This window comes from Neofelis nebulosa, chromosome 5 (assembly GCF_028018385.1).
Source record: "Neofelis nebulosa isolate mNeoNeb1 chromosome 5, mNeoNeb1.pri, whole genome shotgun sequence".
NCBI classification, from domain to species: domain Eukaryota; kingdom Metazoa; phylum Chordata; class Mammalia; order Carnivora; family Felidae; genus Neofelis; species Neofelis nebulosa.
In genome coordinates, this window is record NC_080786.1 from 88312712 (window position 1) to 88326073 (window position 13362).

The 13362-nt window shown below is 40.5% G+C and overlaps 1 protein-coding gene across 2 annotated transcripts in view; it reads left to right on the forward strand.

Annotated features, from left to right (window-relative positions):
* Positions 1-2140: 2140 nt before the first annotated feature.
* OSBPL11 (oxysterol binding protein like 11) overlaps positions 2141-13362 on the forward strand; it is an 88374-nt gene continuing 77152 nt past the window's right edge. The window contains exon 1 of one of the 2 annotated variants that reach the window (XM_058731076.1): positions 2141-3047. In XM_058731076.1, coding sequence (XP_058587059.1) covers positions 2851-3047 — 197 coding nt within the window. In that variant the 5' untranslated portion in view covers positions 2141-2850. The remainder of the gene's footprint in view (positions 3048-13362) is intronic. The other variant, XM_058731075.1, reaches the window with a different exon arrangement.

A 13362-nucleotide genomic window follows, 5' to 3' on the forward strand; every position in this document is an offset into this window, starting at 1 on the left:
ATGTGGGACTTGAACTCACAAACTGTGATATTATGATCTGAGCTGAAATCGAGAGTTGGACATTTAACCAACTGAGCTACCCAGGCACCTCTCTGTTTCCTACTTTTTTGATGGTATTGTTTGTAGCACCAAAGTTTTTAATTTTCATGACTCTGAATCTAGCTACTTTTTTCTTTTGTTGCTTAGGCTTTGATGTGATTTCTAAGAAGGTTTGCCTAACTCCAGGTCATGGAGATTTACCCCTATATATATATTTTTAGGAGTTTTATGGTTTCCGCTCTCATATTTGTCTTTGATCCATTTTGAATTAGTTTTTGTGTATGATGTGAGGTAGGGATCCAATTTCATTCCTTATATAGATATCCACTTGACCCAACACTATTTGTTGAAGAGACCAGAGAGATCTTTTAAAAATATAGATCAGATTACAAACCTTCTCTGTTTAAACTTTCAATAACTTTCCATTGCACTTAACAATAAAATCCAAATTTCTCTGCCTACCTCTTCACTCTCATTTTATGCTACTCTCTCTCTTGCTCACCATGCTGCCAGGTCTTTCATTCCCCAGAATAAATAAAGCTTTCTTTTCCCTTAGCTTCCTCATGTTTCTTCATTTCTCACCTTAAATATTTTCTCGTAGATGACTTTTCTCAACCTTTCTTCTAAAACAGATTCTCTGTCCCATCCCACTTTTTTTATATCATCTCCTTTAATTTTCTTCATAGCTTTAATTATCTATGTATCTGCATTTGTTTTACTGCGTTTTTTTTTTAATGTTTTTATTTATTTTTGAGACAGAGAGGGACAGAGCACGAGAAGGGGAGGGGCAGAGAGGGAGGGAGACACAGAATCTGAAGCAGGCTGCAGGCTCTGAGCTGTCAGCACAGAGGCTGACGACGACGAAGAGACGTGTGTCTCAAACTCACCCACTGTGAGATCATGACCTGAGCTGAAGTCAGAGGCTTAACCGACTGAGCCACCCGGGTGTCCCCTGCATTACTTTTTACTTTGAGTAATACTTCTTTGCATTTGCCTTCGTGTTTTGCATATGACATACATTCAATTCACAAATCATGTTGTTAGAAACTAGAATTTACAATTAGATGGGACGTTAAAAATTACCTTCAACTACTCCTTCTTTACAGGTGAAAAAAACAAAGTCTAAAGAGTGTGAGTTGTCTGGGGTCAGAGAAACAGTACCTAGCTTTGATTCTGAGAGCTATAATTTCCACACCAGTTTCATTTTCTTTTTCTTTTTTTTTTTTTCAACGTTTTTTTTTTTTTTTTTTTTTTTTTTTTGGGACAGAGAGAGACATAGCATGAACGGGGGAGGGGCAGAGAGAGAGGGAGACACAGAATCGGAAACAGGCTCCAGGTTCCAAGCCATCAGCCCAGAGCCCGACGCGGGGCTCGAACTCACGGACCGCGAGATCGTGACCTGGCTGAAGTCGGACGCTTAACCGACTGTGCCACCCAGGCGCCCCAACAGTTTCATTTTCATTTGCAACACTGATTTGCCCTATTCCAGTGTCATGCAATTTTTGCAAAAATCACTAAAATGAAGAGGAGTTTTCTTCTTGTTGTTGTTTTAATGTTTATTTATTTTGAGAGAGAGAGAGAGAGAGAGAGAGAGAGTTCCAAGCAGGCTCCATGCTGTCAGCATGGTCTAAGGTGGGGCTTGAACTCACCAACCTGGAGGTCATGACCTGAACTGCAAGCAAGAGTCCGACCATTAACCAACTGAGCCACCCAGGCACTCCAAATAGGAGGGTTTTTAGCAATTTGTTACAGAAATGACATTATTTTTCTAAGCCTTCATTCTAAGATGCCTAGAATGGGCCCTCCAATGGATGGACAGGACCTGGTTAGGAAGGCCAGAAGTCACACTTCACAACGGCACTAAGTCCAACTTCTTTGTTTCTCCCTCCTTGGCTGTCCCACCTCGCTCCCTTTCCCTTCTTCCGGGTCAACCCCCCCAACACCAATACGCCCGAGGCTCCGCCCCCTTCAGGGCCGCGTGCCCTGCGCCAAGATGGCGCCAGGCGCTTCTGCTTCGGAAGTGAGCTCACACTACTCCGGAAGGGAAGGCGGGGAAAGAGCAGGCGGGTGGGTGACCCGCTGTGGGGCTGTGGGTGGGGCGGCGACCGCAGCTGTGGTATTCACGCTTGGGGCTGGGGAGAGGGCGACGGACTCGCCGGTCTTGGGAGCCCAGTCGAGGGCCCAGGGCCGGGGGCGTTGGAGGAAGTCGCCCCGAGCGGCTCGCCACTGGCCGGAGGAGAGGCGGCCCTGGGAGCCGGCGTCCCGCCCCCGGCGGCCTCCTTCCCCAGCCCTCCTCCCGGGTTGCGCGCGGGCGGTCCCTGTTCTGTCACGGGGGCTGCGGCGGGAACCGTCGAGCGGGCTGGACGGAACCCTCCGCCAGAGGACCCGCTGGAGGAGCAGAGGGAGCGCGGCGGGCCAGTCCGTCAGCTCAGAGGTCAGGCCTCGGGTCGCGGTCCGTGGTCCTCCGTCCTTCGGCGAGCCCTCTTGGCTAAGAGTCCCCGACCTCCCCGCACTGCTTCTGCTTCTCCTTTGAGTAAACCACCAAACCCTCTGGCAGGGTGATTTTTTTCCTCCTTGCATTTGCCGGGAAAGAGATATATATTTAAAGGGTTTCTGTCCTCATTGCTACCCTTGCCCTCTTAAAAGTTTTCCTTTGGTAGGAATGCTTGTATTCCTTCCCTGGACCATTTGATGGTTCCCATCCAGCCGCGGCCTGATTGAGCAACTGGAATCACCTTCAGATCAAATCTTAAAAATTCGCACCTACAAAACTACTCTGCAGAGTTGTTCCCTCCCGCCCAAGAAGGGCAAATGGACTTTGGAGTTAAGATGCAGGGGAGTGAACCAGTGTCAACAATGAAAGTCTCAGAGAGTGAAGGAAAGCTGGAGGGCCTGGCCACAGCGGTGACCCCAAACAAGAACAGCAGCAACAGCAGCTGTGGGGGTGGAATCAGCAGCAGCAGCAGCAGCAGTAGTCGCGGTGGCAGTGCAAAAGGCTGGCAGTACAGGTAGGTCCTTTCCTCAAGGTGATTTCCTCAGGTGGGGGTGACTATGCTGGAGTCTGCCTTTCGGCGGTTGTTTTGAAAGGTAAAGTTACCTAGTGACTTCCAGAAGCAACTAATACATCTCATTTGGACCTGGGATCTCATCTTTCATAAGCAAGATTTCATTCATTCATTCGTCCATTCAACAGGTATTTATGGAAGGCCTTTCGGAGAATACATAAGTGTATTCCTGAACTTCCTCTACATCCCTAGAGTTCATTCCTCTTCTGATTTAATTCTGTGCTCACTTCTGCTTTTGCCTGTGTTGTAATTTGTTTACAGGCCTGTGTTTACAGTTCCTGCTTGACTGTGAAGGCAGGAACTGCTTAACTCAGCTCTCTCCTGAGGCTAGGAAATGCTAGGTGCTCAAACATATTTGTCAAGTGATTGAACGGAATCATTGAATAAGAAAAGATTCTTGCGGCCCCTGGGTGGTTCAGTCTGTTAAGCCTCTGACTTCCGCTCAGGTCATGATCCTGGCATGGGGCTCTGTGCTGATAGCTCAGAGCCTGGAGCCTGCTTTCTCTCTCTCTCTCTCACTCTCCCTCTCCACCCCCCCCCCATTTGCACTCTTTCTCTCAAAAATAAGCATTAAAAAAAAAAAAGATTTTTGCCCTCATGGTGTTTGTGACTTAGAAGGGGAGATATACGTAAATAATTTGAACACAGGGGCACAGATACAGATACTGGTGCGTCTAATACTCTAAACCAGGGAGACTGGAGACATTTCAGTTTGAGTTGGTCAGGCCATTTAACTCTGTCATGATGAGAAATTCTACATTTGTTAATTTTCATTAATATGGAGGATAAATTTAAGGAGCAGGAAGAGAGTGCTGGAGAAGCAATGGTAGTTTTGTTTTTGCTTTTGATGAGTAAAGTATAGGAGGATATAACCAGAATCTTTTTAATTGAGATATATTTTACATGTAACATATTAGATTCAGGTGTACAACATAATTCTCTATTTGTATGTGTTGATCACCACAGTAAATCTAGTGAACATCCATCACCATACATAGTTACAATATTTTTTTTATTGTGATGAGAACTTTTAATATTTCTCTCTTAGCAACTCTCAAATACACAAAATGTTATCGTTAATTATAGTCACCATGCTGTACATTACATCCCCAGGACTTATGTTGTAACTGGAAGCTTGTACCTTTTGGCCACCTTCACCCAATTCACAGTCCATGCCTCCACCCCATTCCCCCACCTCTGGCAAACCACTGGTCTGTCCCTATCTAGGAGTTCATTTTTATTTTATTTTGTTTTGTTTTTTTAGATTTCATGTATAAGTGAGATCACACAGTATTTGTTTGTCTAACTTCACTTAATGCCTTCAGGGTCCATCCGTGTTTTTGCAAATGGCAAGATTTCCTTTTTTTTGGTGGCTAAATAACATTCCATTTTATATACTACATTGTCTTTATTTGTTCATCCGTTGATGGACACTTAGGGTGCTTCCACGTCTTGGCTATTGTAAATAATGCTGCATTGAACATAGGGGTGCAGATTATCTTTTCAAGTTAATGTTTTCTTCTTTTAATGTTTATTTATTTTTGAGAGATACACACACCACACACACACAGAGCGTGAGCGGGGGGAAGGGCAGAGAGAGAGGGAGACACACAGACTCTGAAGCAGGCTCCAGGCTGAGCCTATCAGCACAGGGTCCGATGCAGGACTCGAACTCACAAACCGTGAGGTCATGACCTGAGCCCAAGTCGGATGCTTAACTGACTGAGCCCCCCAAGTGCACCCCCCCTTTTTTTTTTTTTTCCAGATAAATACCCAGAAGTAGAATTGCTAGATCACCAGAATCTAAGAAATGAATTCAGGCTATACCATTGTATTGCAGCTAAAAAAATGCATTGTTAAATTTTGGTTAACTGACTCCCTGTGTACTTAACTCTAGTCATTTTTAGCCCTGTGCTATTTGTAGTTGTGAAATTTGTGTGAAACTTGAAAGGGATTAAAGCCAAGATTTTGTGGGACACCTGAATGGCTCATTTGGTTCAGTATCCAACTCTGGATTTTAGCTTGGGTCACAATCTCACGTTTTTTGAGTTTAAGCCCTGAGTCAGGCTCTGTGCTGCTTGGGATTCTCTTTCTCTCTCTCTCTCTCTGTCTGCCCCTTCCCACTCTCACTGTCTCTCTCTCTCTTTCAAAATAAATTTTAAAAAATAAAGCTAAGATTTTTGTGAACGATATATACTTAGCTATACACAGTATACACATAATATCCATATGTGTGAAATATGCATGACTATTAGCATACAGAAATGAAGTGTAGAAAATTATAACTTTATTGGTAAGTGATTTTAGGACAGGAAAGTATATTTAGTTACTGTGAGATATTTAGGGTCACTTTTGGAATCAACATGATCCTTTTTTTTTGGTGGCTGAAGACTAACCGTGTAAGATTATCAATTACTTGGCAAGGATATTTTGATATGACTTAAGGAAGCAAAATAAAGTAATATTCCAAGTCAGAAGTCTGCCTTCTGATAGATATCCTCAACTTTTTGAAACCCACTCTCAGTTGAACTAAAAAGTGAAACAATTTTTAGCCCTGGAGAGAGTTGTCATAAAGCCACGCACTTTACTCCTGTACTTCAATTCAGAACTGTATTATCCTTTGTTTAGTGTATTATTTAATGGTTACATGATTTTCAAACTAGAATCTATTGGAAGCACATATGAAAAAGGTTATCACGGTAAATGTACCAGAGAAAATGGCAACTGATAAGTGTAGGACAGCCCAAGAAGATTTGAAAAATTAACATGCAGACTCAGCTATATTGCTTCCTAGTACAATAATCAGTCATAATGGCCTTAAGTCATCTAGGAAAGCACAGTGTGTAAGAAGACAGAACCACGTGATACAGTGTTGAACAATTTCAAAGAAAATAGCTGAAAGAAAAGATGCTTAAAATTTTGGAGAGTGAAGTTATGTGAAACTCTTCCCCAAGGGTGCAGATATATAATGTGTTACTGCATTTACATACTGACATATTTTTATTTTAATGAAGTTTGTCCAAGACTAATCCTTCAACCTAGCTCTCAATTTTATTTGTCCCTTTGTCCTCTAGGACATTGATGAAGCAGTTTTCTCCATTGCCCTGGGTTGCTCTCTCTTCCTGGCTTCTTCCTCTGAGACTCAAAAGTTTCTAGACTTAAAAAAACAAGTATAGTAAAACTCAGCCTAATTCTTTCCTCTTAAAACTCATTTACACGCAACTGCTTCCATTTCTTTAATCCTTGTTTATTGCTCAACCCATGATATTTGGCTCTATCCACACCAAGGATAGGAGTGAAAAAATAATGAATTTTTTTTAGATTCTTATTCCCATTGATTTCTCTATAACTGTATTAGTTACAATTCTTTTCTTGCCTTTTCTTTTCTTTCTTTCTTTTCTTTTTTTTTTAAAGATTTTACTTTTAAGTAATCCCTACACCCACCATGGGGCTTGAACTTACAACCCTGAGATCAAGAGTTGCATGCTCTACTGACTGGGCCAGCCAAGTGCCTCTCTTTTATTGAGTTTTTGATATTACTTTCTCTTGGTTTCTCCTTTACCCTCTGAATGTTTTTTTTCTCCGTTTCTTTGGTTGGCTCTTTTCCTTAAAAGGCTGGTACGATATTCCATCATTTTCTTTCCTTAAGCTGCATGTTTTCTGTTTGTTATCTCATTCTCTTCCATGGCTTCAGCTATTTCTGTAATTTCAGAGGCAATACATTCAACTGCCTACCTGTAATTTGCTACTGTTCCATTTTAAAAGTGGAGATTTTTGGTTATGTCTTACTGAGTAGTTGAAATTCAGTAAAGACCCTGTGATTCAGACCTGGACTTTAGCTTTACAAACTTAGAAAATTAATAAGCATTATGTTTTTGAGGTTTATAGATGCTGTCACATATCATTCCTTCATTCTTTTTTATGACTGAATAATATTCCATTATACGAATATACCATATTTTGTTACTCATCATTTGACAGACATTTGGGTTGTTTCTGTTTTGTGGCTATTATGAATAATGCTACTTTGAACGTTTGTGTTCAAGTTTTGTGTGGATACGTGTTTTCATTTCTCTTGGGTGTATATCTAGGAGTGGAATTGCTGGGTCGTATGGTAACTTTACGCTTAACTTTTTGAGGAACTGTCAGACTATTTTTTTTTAATTTAATTTAATTTTTAGAGAAAGAGCACAAGTGGGGCAGAGGGGCAGAGGGAAAGAGAATCTCAACCAGGCTCCACACTCAGTGCAGAGCCCATTGCAGGGCTTGATTCCACAACTGTGAGATTGTGACCTGAACCAAAATCAAAAATCAGACACTCAACCCACTGAGCCACCCAGGTGCCCCCAGACTATTTTATAAAGTAGCTATACCATTTTACATTCTTGCCAGCAGTTTATTGAGTTTTAACTTCTTCATATTCTTACCAGCACTTTATTGTCTTTTTGATTAAAAAAAATTTGTTTTTTACATTTGTTTTTTTTTTTTACATTTGTATTTTTTTTTTTTTTTTGAGAGACAGAGACAGAGCACAAGTCGGGGAGGGGCAGAGAGAGAATGAGACACAGAATCCGAAGCAGGCTCCAGGCTCTGAGCTGTCAGCATAGAGCCCGACGCCAGGCTCAAACCCACAAACCGTGAGATCATGACCTGAGCCGAAGTCGTACGCTCAACCGTTCAACCATCTAAGCCACCCAAGCGCCCCTGTCTTTTTTATTTTAAATGTTTATTTTGAGAGAGAGAAAGAGAGAGCACCTGTGCGCGCAAGCTGGGGGGGTGGGCAAAGAGAGAGGGAGAGAGTGGGAATCCCAGTCAGTGTGGAGCCTGACAGGGGGCTCAGTCTCAGAACTGTGAGACCATGACCTGAGCCAAAATCAGGAGTCTGACATTTAATTGCCTGAGCCACCCAAGTGCCCCCAATTTTTTTTTAATGTTTATAAATTTCTTTATATGCTTATTATTTATTTTGAATTTATTTGAAATATGTGACATAGTGTATTATCTACTGTTGTGTTACAAATTACCCCAAAATGTAGTGTGTTGAAACAGTAACATTTTTTATCCCAGAGTGTTCTGAAGCTTAGGTGGGTCCACTGGTTTTGGGTATTTCACAAGGCTACAGTTATCTTGAGGCTCAGCTGGGAAGAATTCACTTCCTGGCTCATTCGTGGCTCTTGGCACAATTCATTTCTTTTGGCCTGTTGGACAAAGACCTCAGTTCCTTATAAACTGACCGCTGGTGGTTTCCTTTGGTTCCTGGCTTCATGGGCATCTCCACAGAGCATCTTACTACTTGACGGCTTGTTATTTCAGAGTGAGGAAGTAAGAAAACGAGAATGCTAGCAAGATGGAAGTGACAGTCTTTTGTAACTTAAACATGGAAGTAAAGTCCCCATCACTTTTCACTATATTAGAAGTGAGTGATGAGTTGTGCCTGGGTGGCGCAGTCAGTTAAGCATCTGACTCTTGATTTCAGCTCAGGTCATGAGCTCATGGTTAGTGAGATCAAGCCCTGTATTGGGCTTTGTGCTGGCATCATGGAGCCTCCTTAGGATTCTCTCTCTCTCCCTCTGTCTCTGCCTCTCTCCCACTTGGGCATGGAATGAGTAAATGATGAGGTTCAGCCCACACAAGGGTGTGAATACCAGCAGGTGAGGATCATGAGAGCCACATTAGAAGGTGCCTATTACAGATGATAGTATAAATAGACTCTAGATCATCATCTATTGTTGAGACAGATTTGACAAGTAGGCAGTTGGAAATTTGTTTCTAAAGCTGAGAGTTTGGGGGGCGCCTGGGTGGCGCAGTCGGTTAAGCGTCCGACTTCAGCCAGGTCACGATCTCGCGGTCCGTGAGTTCGAGCCCCGCATCAGGTTCTGGGCCGATGGCTCAGAGCCTGGAGCCTGTTTCCGATTCTGTGTCTCCCTCTCTCTCTGCCCCTCCCCCATTCATGCTCTGTCTCTCTCTGTCCCAAAAATAAATAAAAAACGTTGGAAAAAAAAAAAAATTAAAGCTGAGAGTTTGGGACTGAAACTGTTGGGGAATAAGAGGAGCTACTAGGAGATCAGTTGTAATGACCTAGACATGAGATAATACAGGGAAAGTGTTAGTAGGCTGGAAAAGAAGGAAACCATTGGAGGAAGGTTGACAGACCTTGGTGATGTACTGAGGGAAGGAAGTAAAATTTGACCTCTGTCATCCAGATTTGAAACTTTGAGAAGTCTACACGAGAAACAGATTTGGGGAGTCAAATGATGCATTTGGTTTTCCGTATGTTGAACTTAAGTTGCTAGAATGTTTAAGTTGCATATCTAGCTAGATTTTAGAGATGTGGAGCATATCCAGCAAAGTAGATAATTGCCTTTGTAGTATCCAGAATGTATTCACTTCTGTTGTCACATTTAATCCTCACTACAGCTCTTAGAGAAAGGTAGGAAGGACACTGTTATCACCATTTTATAGTTGAATAAAACAGAAGTCAAAATGAATTGACCAGAGCCACGGCTAGTAAGTGGAAGAACTTTTATTTCTAAGTAGTTATTTGTGTAGAGGAATTTAAAGTTGATACACTCTCTAAAGGAATGGATAGTTATTGATAAATAGTTTAGGACATGGTGGTTTCATCCTTCACTGGTGTTCTTACTCATGCAGCAAATATTTTTGAGCCTCTATCATGTAGAGCCCTGTTATTTCCAAATTAATATATACATTCATAACAGTGAAAAGTAAGGACTCCCAAGGCTTATTTTGGGAAGATTCTGGAAAAGAGTCAGAAAAGAGAAGAGAGGCGCCTGGCAAGCTCAGTCAGTAGAGCATGAGACTCTTGATCTTGGGATTGAGTTTGAGCCCCACATTGGATGTAGAGATTATGTAAAAATAAAATCTTTCAAAAACAAAAAAAGAAAGAAAGAGAAGAGCCTCAGCTGCATTTGCAAAATATATCACGATGACCCTTTTTCAAATCAAAGCTGATCAGTAAATTTATTAGATTAGCCCCAAATTTTCTTCTTCCAAAGTAATTTATATTCATATGCATATGTTGTGGTCTTTGTTCACCATTTAAAAGGAAAGCAGATTTCTTAATTCTGGATCCTTCCTTCCTTTTTCAAAGTAAGTGTTCAAAGTGTATAAAATGTGCATGTTTCCATTATTTTCATATTCTTCGTGTCAGCTTTCAGAAAAATTACACATCTACAAATATGCCACTTATTGAAATGGACAGAAGAGAACTACCCAGAGGAGGAACTGAAAAGCAAACTGGAGTGTATAACAGGCCTGCTTGTCTTATTTTGGGCTCCATGCTGGCCAAGCCCTATTAACAAACAGATCTCTTTTCCTTATTAGCAAATAGTTATGGGTTTCAGTAAATGGGTAGAATTCTAAAAATGTATAGTATAGAAATAATTTTTATGGTCAGACCTGGTGTCTACCACTGTAAATACTCTGTTAATAGGAAAAGTACCTGTACCTATTTTCAAATGGGGAAAGGAGATCTGCGTAAACATAATCTAACATTTACTATCTTCAGGGTTTGACCACTTTTTGAGTTTGATTTGAAGAAAAAATTGTGAATGTTTACTTTTTCTCTCTGTAGGGGTTGAAGGAAACTTGAATGTGTACTTCTGTACTGTAGTTTTTGTTATCCTTATCTGAAAGTTGCTATCGATGCTAGTGAAAATAAGAGAAAGGCAACTTATAGGCATGTAGCTGAAAACTATAAAATATTGTTCCAGAAATCTAGTGAGAACTACACCAAGCCTTGAGGAAAAATACTTGGTTTCTTATGGTATACTCTGATTTCTTAGTGTTTTATATTTTTGCTATAGGTCTAAACACAGTCCATTTGAGTTCATATTTTGCATAGAAATCCTACCGTATCAAAACTATGCAAGCAGGTTAATGTTAGAACATGCAAATTGGTCTTTTGCAAATAAATTGCATGATTTAGATTCCAGAAGAAATTGCCCAACAAATAGATTTGTGGGAAATTATATCTTTTTAAACTCTTCTGTTTTTGCTTTTGAACATAGTGGAGAATATTCTTGATGTAAATTGTACTACCTTGCCTAGAGGGAACATCTTTGTTCCCTTTGAGAAAACATCTTCCCTAGCTAAGAATCTTCCCCTATACCGATTTTGCTAAATAAAATGATTTGTATCCAGACTTATTCAGGTTTAACTTAAAACTAAATTGCCTGTTTAAATGGTTACATTATTGTTTTGGTATTACCATCTGGGTTTTAGAACAGTTTATTTGGTGGTGAAAGAAAGGATTTTCTTTTGGATTTATAAGGTATTGTAACAAAACATGATTTCTCACTCAGTGTTTCCTTGTTCTTGAGTTTTGGCTGCCTTTGCAGTTTACTTCCATTGCTGTTCTTGAGGTTGGTTGGAAGGTCCCTAGAGGGGAGAGGCTGTTGCTACTGGCTGCAGCTGGAAGCCCTAGTTAAAAAGATGGTTGGGAGAGAAAAAGAAAAGAAGAGGAAAAATAGAGAGAGAAAAAGGATATAGCAAAGAGATAGAGACAGGGAGAGAAAGAGAGGAAGAAAAGGAGGGAATGAGAATGATACAAAAGGTGAGATGAAATGCCACCAATAGTTGCTTCTGGAACAGCCTTCTTATCCTTGATAGAGGCCTTTTTAAAGTACTGCCTGAATCTGTAACCTCAAATCTGCAAAGAGAACTTCTTTATCAATTTTGTAGCTGTTTCACATATTTTTATAACATAATTGAAAAGAATATTTTTAATGTGATTTTTTAGAATAGGTAATATTATTAAAAAATATTAGAAGGGAGGGGTCCAATGAAAAATCTTTCCCATCCTCGACTGGTTCAGGTCTCCTCCCACCTAAAAATGGCTTCTTGTGTGGCAGTGAGACGTATAGTATCTTGATACTCTCTTGGTCTGTGGTGTCTTGGTTTTACTGAGGCCTGCTTCTGTGAAGCCTTTTGGAAGTATATGAGAGATAATAAATACTACTATCTGAAAAGATACTGTACCAGAAAAAGTTTTCTACTTTATTCTAAAAAGTTTTAATTACAGGTATAATGTTTCTCTTATTTGCAAACTTTACTTTTGAAATAATAATTTTCTGTTGAGGAAAACCTTTAGAATTTCAAATGATGAGTGATGTACACACATTTTAGGTTGAAAGGGTCATCGGACACATGAGAAAAACCAAGGCCCAGAGAGATTGATATGGCCAGGGTCAGTCATGGCATTAGTCGTGGGAAAATTGGTACTAGATCCTGTATCCCTTTTATGTGCTCGTTCCACAGCATAACACTACCTTACACTTAGGGTTTAGCAACTTAATTTTGAACCTAAGGGGTATTGAAAAGCTTACTCGTAATGTCTGAAAGTCCTGTTTATAGTAAGAGCTATAGCTCCTATTTTTGTTGGCAAACAATACTGCTTTAGGCTGGTGTGAGGAAATAGGTCCTCTTTTTACATTAAAGGATGAGAGTTAAATTGGGGTAGCCTGTTTGGAGAGCAGGTTGGTGATATTTATAAAAACTAAAAACGCATATACCTAGCAATTTCACTTTTAGCAAATATGTACAAAGATATGTACAACTCTGTTGCACCATTATTTGTAATAATAAAAGCCTAAACGAAAAACTCTGTTAGTAGGAGGATTGGAACTGGTTAACTATATGATACTGCCATAAAATGGATTACTGTGCAGATGTTAAGAAATGAGTTAGATCCATATGTGTCAGTGTGAAACTATCCCTAAGAAAACAGAAAAAGCAAGGTACAGAATTATGTGTATAATTGCAACCATTTGTTTAAAAAATAAAATGGTGTGTATATGTGCACACTTGTAGGTGCATGGAATATTTCTGAAGAAGTACACAAGAAATTGAGAGGTCTTTGCCTCTGAGAAGGGGAACTGGCGCCTGGAAGATAGGGTTGGATAATGTAATACATAGTAACGCTTATTGGGAGACAGTTCTCCCTTTGTTACTTACTGTTTTTTTCCAAAAAATTTGTATAGCAAACAGTCTTGGAAGATATAGTATCTCCCTCCTAAGCAGAAGGCAGGTTTATTTATCATGCAGTATAATAAAGATAAGGTCTCCTTGCTGCAGAGGTTAGGCCAACTTAGTGTTCGTTGAAAGATGTGGGTTCTCTGCACACAGGTTCCTCAACCTGTCCCACAATGTCCTGCATGTGCAGGCATCTCCGGTCCTCTGTGTTGCCCTGTGTGATGGGGCTATTGCTATGGCTACTGAAGTCTTTTGTCTCTGACTG